The following is an 8099-nucleotide window of genomic DNA, read 5'->3' as shown; positions in this document are numbered from 1 at the left end:
AGCTGGGCGCAGCGATTGCCTGTCCTGGGCACTCAGGCATTGCGCAGGTTTGTGTCCTCAACTGACCCACGCAGCTGAAATCAGAGACTTCAAAATAGCAGCAAAAGGGCTCACGGTAAATGTTTGTAGCCCTGGGTCAGAAATACAGCAATTACCCCAAAGTAGCTCAAAGCCTTATGGACAAAGGCTTCAAGTAGCAGCAGCATCCAAAGACTAGTGAACGTGAAAGCGACAGGGCTGATGGTCCAACCACTGCCCAGGGCAGTGAAATCCTGCGGGCAAGGTAGTCACCAGCAACAGTGGCAGCGCCTGGAGGGCAGCAATACTGACCCGCATCCATGCCAGCGCCCACAGCAGAGCGAGCGACGGAGCCACAAAGAGCAAACACCACGGCAGCGCAGCATGGTTGGTACCCATTCCTTCATTCTCTCTGATCAAAGGCTTTGAAACTAGTTTCAGTTCACTTTAATTAGCCTTATTGGTCATCTCAGAGGATAGCCTCTATGCAATTACGATTTTTTTAAACAGTTCCAGTTGTCCTGAATGACCAGACCTACACCAGTTATTTTTAAAAATCAAATTGCGTCCAAGTACCAGTTCTGATTCATCTGTTCTGTCCTGGGGAAAAAATGTGTCACCTCTTGCAAAACCCTGGCTTTTTGGTCAATCAGTTTTCCAAAGTCAGGCAAAATCTCACTTATTGCAAAACTAATAATACACTGACGCTAGGGATGTATTTCTGGATGCTGCTACTTCCAAGCCTGTGTGATCCATTTTTAGAACCAGAGACGCACCATGTTTCTACACAAGAATGAACAATTCATTCCGTTTCAGTGAGTGACACGGTAGTAGTTTTAATCCCTTTAACTGCAGTACATTTCCTCCATAAAAACAAATCCAAGTGTTATTTTCCTGTAAGAAAAAAAGATGGCAAAAAAGTTCAGGCGTTGTAACTGGCCTACTTAAAAGCTATGCCATTATAAAACAGAAAATTTAACAGCATTGTACTGTCAGACGTACCTCTTATGTAATTCCTGTCATTAAAGGGCAGCCGTTTCATAGGCATGTGCATTAAGCAAACAAAAAGTTAGCAGAAAATAAAGGTCTGGATAAAAATGATTCTGGCAAAGGAAAAAAAAATGGTTTTCTAAACACTGACCTAAAAAAGCCACTACTGAGTCAGCATAATGTATTGAAAAAAGACACCCCCAAGCCCCACAGTTTTTGAACGGTATGTAGCAATCCATCTGTTAATACTGATATAAGAAAAAGTTGCAGGCCAGATTCTATCATGTCAAAATATATATGAAGCAGGGATACTAGTACTAATGGGTATCCATCAATTATTAGGCAGCTGCTGAGTTTAACCAGTGACAGGTGGGGAGGAAATTAAGTGATCTAGTGTATTGCATTAAGGTTTAAATTGACATACAAAACTATACATCATTCCTGAGGAGACAGCAAACTGAGACATAATTATTTTAAAATAGTGTCTGTGGCTAAATTTCCCTCTCCAAATAAAGAGTGAATGCATGTCTAAGACTTAACCCGTACTGCTTTTCATTCCCCGCCCCTAGAGAAAAGTTTTCCACAAAGAGCTAAACTCATCAGTGCATGCTCTTTAATGAACTCAAGAAAGTCACAGTTCAAGCGGCACTGTGCTTACTAGTTAGAAAACATTTATGAAACATCTATTCTTTATAGTCTTAATTACAAGATATTCCAATATTTTAGTGAAGCATCAGATATAATTACAGTGCATTATATACAGAGTACAGAAATATTTTTATAGGAAAAAATAAATTAAAAAAAAATGTAAACATCCTGAGTGAAATTCTGCTGCCACTGAAGTCAGTTACAGAGCCGTCATAGATATGAGCACAGGCAGTATTTCACCCCTCTTTTAAAGCATGTAGCAGTGCACGTAACTTCATTCAAAACAGTTTAAAGTGCATACAACGTTGTAAAAAAAAAAATTCATAAGCTTTTGAAAGTTTTACATATGCAGATTTCCTTCATATCTATTACGTCTCCTCAATCCCATCTCTTCTGATTCAATCACATCCTTGTTTATCATTTCTTGGTCTTCTACCACATCTGGCTCAAACTGGTGTACTTCACATTCATCATATAATTCATGCTCTTCCATCTTGTAATCACTATCAACATCCTCAAGCAAATCTTCATTACCATCATCTTCTCTGTCATCTGTTTCTTTCTCTTGAGAATGTTCAGCAAATGACTGAATGAGATCTTCAAGTTTCTCATTACAAATGTGGCTGACATCTTATAATTAAAAAAAAAAAATCAAAATGAAAGTTTAAATTACTAGAAAGGCTCCAAATTTCAGGGTCAGCTTAGAAGAAAATTTATTTTTTATTTGTTTTCTCTCTTTTATTAAGACTCAACTAATGCAAAAGTTCCCCAAATTTGTAGTGAACCATTCTTAACATTTAAGATTTCTCTTGGACTACTATGCACCTCTTGGAAGTCTCCAGTTGAAACTAACATACAATTTGCTGTTTAGTATATTATGCAAGCATTACCCACAGCCTCAGAGGCCCCTATCTGTGAATCCTCAGACTAAAGTTAGTCCAATACTAACAGACTGCTCAGGAACTCACATTCAAGAAGCCCGTTTTAACAAAGCGGAACGTGATTGTGTGGTCTATCCTAGTTCAATCGCTTTTAACACCTACTCTTAAAAACCAAATGATGTATCAAAAATCTGAAGTTAGATACACCTCAAACAGGAAGAATGGTACTCCTCCAGAATAAAATTAATTCCACACACATTACCTAAGATGCAGGAGCTGAACATTATTATAGTAAGATCTGTTTATTGTTTTAAAGTATAAACTACTTAGTTATCTATTTTACTGGAAATTGAAGTACCTTTCATCTTGTTTTCTGATTTATCCAATCCACTTTCTTTCATCAGTCGTCTAATTGATTGGAGCTGTGTCATTATTTCATCTTTCTGCTCACAAGCTAAAGCATTAACACTATAAAAAAAAGACAGACGTCAACAGCTGAAAAGATTACCTTGGAAGTGAGTGCTTGATAATAATAATGCACAAGACTGCAATATTTCCTGCAGTGGAAAAATACCATACTTAAGTTAGCAACACATTTAGGTCAAGCTTTTCTTTGAGAACTGCCCCTGGAGAAGTGGGGAGCCCATCACTTACACCTACTGAATAATCTAGACACTGAATTCTAACATTGGAGCCCCAAAGGCCAAGGCTGAGTAATGACTACTGAAAGAAACAATTCTCCAAAGCGATTTCATTTTGAGGACAACAATGCCTAATACAGAACTTTACAGTTTACAGGCTTTTCTCGTTTATTTCAGATTTTGTTTACTCTCTCTCCTCCCCATCACTGCTAGAAATTTTTTAGGCAAATTGGTCAGTGAACTTGCTGCTTAATAGTTCCAGCACATATTAAGTTCAGAAGTACACTAAAGGAACAATCATGAAATTCTGCATGTTTTAAACTAGGCTTCATGAATGATGTCAGTCTACACAAAATAGACTGTACGGATACTTTTATTTCCAATAGATGGGTAAGGCCCTAGCTTCTTAAACAAAGAACATCTCTAAAACTACAAGGAGGTTGTATTACTTATTCCTTTGTTTTACACTACAACAAAGAAGTTATGTTTCCCCGAAACACACACAGTCACTTAACAGGTTCCTTTCAAAACACAAAAATACACAGCTATACCTTAATATCTATTTTTGTCTTCTAAAGATATCAAAAGAAAGAAACTCATTCTGCTACCAGAAACGTAATTCCCAGAAGGGCTTTCAAATGCTACTGAGCTTAAACATTTTTTCAGTATTACTCTCCTTGGTTTAAGTTGTTAAGCTACAGTAACTTCATCGTAAGTCTGAGCTTTTACATTTATGTTTGGTGAACAAGACATGTGAGGTGTCTGTGAAGAGACTGCAAATGGCAGAAAAGGTATTACCTGCAAAAGGCTACAGAAACAGTAAGTAATTAAAGAAGGTTCCGAAACACTGTTCCCTACTTATACATAAGGAACATTTTAAGAACTCTTTGTTAACATTTTGGAGAATTTCAATTTACAGAAAACAATACTAACTGAGATGTTTTAGAAACACTCACCAGTTTGACAGTGGATCCAGCTGAGTCAATAAAGAATTTAACATTTTCTCTGTCTGTGCTAGATGCTGCTCCAGTTCTAAAAGCTGATGCTCTAACAAAAAACAAAAGCAAAAAAAAGAAAGGAGGGAGGCAAAGGGAGGAAGCGGGGGGGCAGGAGAGAGAACATTGTAAGAAATGTATTTACAATACCAAAAGGATATTAATTTATATTTTTGGTTGGGCAGATTCAAAAACAGGAAGGTTGTTTTCTCTATAAAATTCTAGAATATGAAGAGGCAGTGATGGGGGTAAGAACAGAAGTCTTACCATGTGTGACCAGAAGTCCTTCTCATCCAATAACCTGTCTGCAATAGTGTCCAACAGAGGACATCTTAGAATCACAGAATAGAATCGTAGAATCATTAAGGTTGGAAAAGACCTCTAAGATCATCGAGTCCAACCGTCAACCCAACACCACCATGCCCACTAAACCATGGCCCTAAGCGACAATGTCCCTAATCTTGGTAGAAACTGAGCGAGAATGGGGGTCTCACCTTCCCAGCCCCAAAAATTATGCAGTTCCAAGACTTCCTGAGGCGTAAGTAGTGTATTTATACTTAATATGCTGTCATGAATTTGCCTATTCATACCTTGCAAATACATTCAACACTTGATGCACTGGAGTTGCGAGGAGTAACTCCACCTAAAACACTATTAAACTTTGAAGAAAGAAGAATGCAACACACAAGGATGGTGAGTAGGCAGTGTAGCAAATCATCGCTGAACATGATTACAGATCTGGTGTACAGGGACACCAAAAGAGGCTGCTAGTTGTTTCATTAACTAAAAATGTGCCTACACAAGGGACAAAAAAAAAGTATGAAAACAGCTCAACTTTGATGTGACATAACTTTTTCTCCAAAGGAAAGCCCACTTCTTGGCACATGCAGAATAGACTGAATCAGACAGTCAAGAGTACTCTGTATCATGGAGAAAAAGATGGTATCATTTATTCTGTCTCTTCTATAAACACTTCATGTTTTTGACAGGTCTCTAATTTGGCCCAGAAATTCAACAGTCTCTGTAAGTGGTTATCCATACTGTTCCACTATCAATACAGTTCAATTCTAAAGCAGATCATTACATCTTTTAAAAATACCCTATTAATTCTAAAGATTATTATATCCTACTTAAACATCCTAGTCTACTGAAGAAAACTGAACAGGTCTTAAGTGAGAAAAACATCAGACATTAAAAGGCAGAGAATCATACTATATTACTCTAACTGTTTTAAAGAATATTACCATCTGGAGTTTTCAAACAAACCTCTAACAAGCATTTCAAATACATAGAATAACAAACTGGTTTTTGTAGGTTCCTAACTGCACTTAAGTAACTTAAAAGATTGTTCTTGTTTAGATAGACTGCATCAATTAAAATATGTAGCTTTGTTGCAGCAGCAAATACGCATTTCTAGTGAACATATGCATTCTGAATGGGTATCTTACCCGTTTCCTTTGCTTTGTCTTCTGTACTTTTTTCCTTTTTGGAGAGACTTTCTTCATGCGATTTCATCTTTAATAAATACAATCATGTTAAAAGACTTCATCACTATTTGTATATTAAAAATAAAAATGCATTTACAAATTTACTGAAAGTAAATAGCAACCACAAAAATGTGCTCTATTAATGAAACTTTTTTCTGCCATGCCTTCTTCCTATCTTAAACTAACACAACTGATTTTAAGCAATGACAACATGACTGACAAAAGTTGTGAAAGAATGCAGTTGCTATTTCAACTCCAGTTTTCAAAAATGAACTGAAGGAACCTTCTAGGTTACTGGATCCAGTCTCCTTCCATGAACTAGGAGGTAAAACTTCTTTCTTAAAGCAATAAAGATACTATTATAAAAGTATTTATATTTCAATCCCACAAGCACAAGTGTAAAAAGTTGTAACACCCAAAATATTGTTTTTATGATGTTTAAATCTTATTTACAACCTAATTAAATTTATTTTTAAAACCAAACGGGTCAGCCTCTATGTTCATCTTGCTAAGCTGCTGTATTCTTCTCTCACAGGAGATGATATGAAACTGACTATGGAAATGAAGATGTTGTCTCCAGTCCTGTTCAGGCTTAAGTTTTTTTCCCCTGAAGGTAAGCAACAATGTTCCAGATGCACTCTCAGCATTGCAAGTGCTGTAATATCTCTTACTATAAATAACACCTCAAGACTGATATTTAAAAAAAAAAAAAAAAAGAACTGATCATATGTTCTCCTTTCTTAATTTACTAATGGTAGAAAGGTATCACATTTCACAGATAAAAGTCTATGTTGCGGCTGCACGACCAAATGAGACGTCCAAATAAAAGGTCTAAGACTACTCGCTATTCTACCTAATTGCTAATCTAAGACTATTACTCTGCAGGAGTCTCCATCTCCTTCCCATACTCAATCTCATTCTGAAAAATGAAAAGGAAGTGACATACCAATGAGGCTTAAGTTACAGCCTCGGGTAACAGCACTGTTTAGGTTCTCAGATTCTTATCTGAGGTCGGAGGGGGTGGGGGGTAAGATTCTCACTTCTTTAAGTGTCTAAAAAAAGATAAGTCAGAAGCCTTCATAAGGAAGAATCAGATATGCTCTAATTTTAACTTTGGAGCTCACATTCAAAATCAAACCAAGCAAGAAATGGCTTTTGGACAACCATACACATGGGCTCAGAATTGCAGGGGGCGCACCAGTTACACTTCCTTCTAATTTCAATAATTTAATGCTTTTCTTATGGCTTACCTTAAGAAATTTGTATGCTGCAAACACTCCCACTCCAAGAGCATACAACGGCATGAGGGTGAATGCTAACTCTCTACCATTTCCTCTTGTTCTCTCACTCTTAATCTCTTTCTCCATTGCATTTCTCATCTGCTGAATACTCTGATAAGTATTACTGTCAGAATTTCCTGGATTCAGGTGAACTTGATGAACTGTCTGAGGACTACCTTAAAAAATTGAGAGAAAGAAGGCAAAGTTAGAAAGGAAATTAAGAGTCCAATTAGTTTCACAACTGGAATTAAGTTGTTTTCTTCTTGGGTGATCATCTTTGTTCATCACTTTTCTAAGATGGTGTGGTCAACCCTGCATTCAAATAAGCTTACAAAAAAAAAATTTAAAAATCACTGTTTCACTAATAGAATGCAAAGTTAAATCTAGGTAGCAAAGACTCTCAAACTAAGTTTCTATGTTTCTTTAACATACAAGTTTTAAGTTTCTTCCTTCACAGCAACATTGGCAAACCCACAGCAAACCACAGAAAGGTAGATGTAAAGAAACAACTTGAATCTTGAAATTAAAGCCTACTCAGAGAAACTATTGATAATGCCAAGAACAGTTACAAATTAATATTTTTCCTCTGAAACAAAGCAAGGAGTTAAGTAGAAACTGAATTGTCTAGTCCCAGGAAAAAAAAAAGTTTTGTTGAAATACACATGCTGTGTTGCTGCTTTTGTTATTTTGACAGTAAATTCAGCGTTACGTGGATATTCCCACAGGCTTAGAAGTGCTGTACCGCTGTAAATCAAATATTTAGCAGGAAAAGATAACACGATAGCAAAGAGATGCGACCTTGGAAGTCTGAAGTACTTTTGCATGTAATTTGCCTGCCAGAACAGGGAGCAGATGAAAGAACAGCCAGTGTCATTGCTCAACTTAGGAACTAGGTTATTCAGTAGTTAAATCTGGGGTTCATGGGACATGGACATGAGAAACAGTGCTATCAGCTAAAGAATGCAGATGCTTGCAGAGACAGAGAGCAGGTGATTGAGCGTGTGTGAAGTTTTACACCGATGTCTCAACTGACTGCCTAGACTTATACTTTCAAATCCCTTTGAACATTTAGTTCATCATAATTTAATATATCAGAACTGAGTATGGGTAAAACAAGACTCACATTCTATAAAAACTTCTAAAGAAAAGACCATTATGC

At 36.8% G+C, this 8099-nt stretch overlaps 1 protein-coding gene across 1 annotated transcript; it reads right to left on the bottom strand.

Annotated features, from left to right (window-relative positions):
* Nucleotides 1-1606: 1606 nt before the first annotated feature.
* Nucleotides 1607-7112, bottom strand: CCDC107 (coiled-coil domain containing 107). Its single transcript, XM_009327542.1, has 5 exons — nt 6911-7112; nt 5622-5688; nt 4135-4225; nt 2896-3005; nt 1607-2286 (listed from the first exon to the last, which is right to left on the bottom strand). Exons 1-5 carry the CDS (start codon nt 7037-7039, stop codon nt 1997-1999), a joined length of 687 nt encoding a protein of 228 aa, XP_009325817.1. The 5' UTR covers nt 7040-7112; the 3' UTR covers nt 1607-1996.
* Nucleotides 7113-8099: the final 987 nt, after the last annotated feature.

The sequence above is a fragment of the Pygoscelis adeliae genome, unplaced genomic scaffold (assembly GCF_000699105.1).
Source record: "Pygoscelis adeliae isolate BGI_AS28 unplaced genomic scaffold, ASM69910v1 Scaffold113, whole genome shotgun sequence".
NCBI lineage: Eukaryota > Metazoa > Chordata > Aves > Sphenisciformes > Spheniscidae > Pygoscelis > Pygoscelis adeliae.
The sequence above is the reverse complement of the archived record's forward strand: the minus strand, read 5'-3'. Positions and strand labels throughout refer to the sequence as shown.

Coding starts and splice junctions, on each gene's coding strand:
- CCDC107 (XM_009327542.1), bottom strand. CDS start 7,039: ATGAGAAATGCAATGGAGAAAGAGATTAAGAGTGAGAGAACAAGAGGA. Junction 4,226..5,621: donor AGACAAAGCAAAGGAAACGG/GTAAGATACCCA, acceptor GTTTTTTGTTAG/AGCATCAGCTTTTAGAACTG. Junction 3,006..4,134: donor CTGGATCCACTGTCAAACTG/GTGAGTGTTTCT, acceptor TTTTTTTTATAG/TGTTAATGCTTTAGCTTGTG.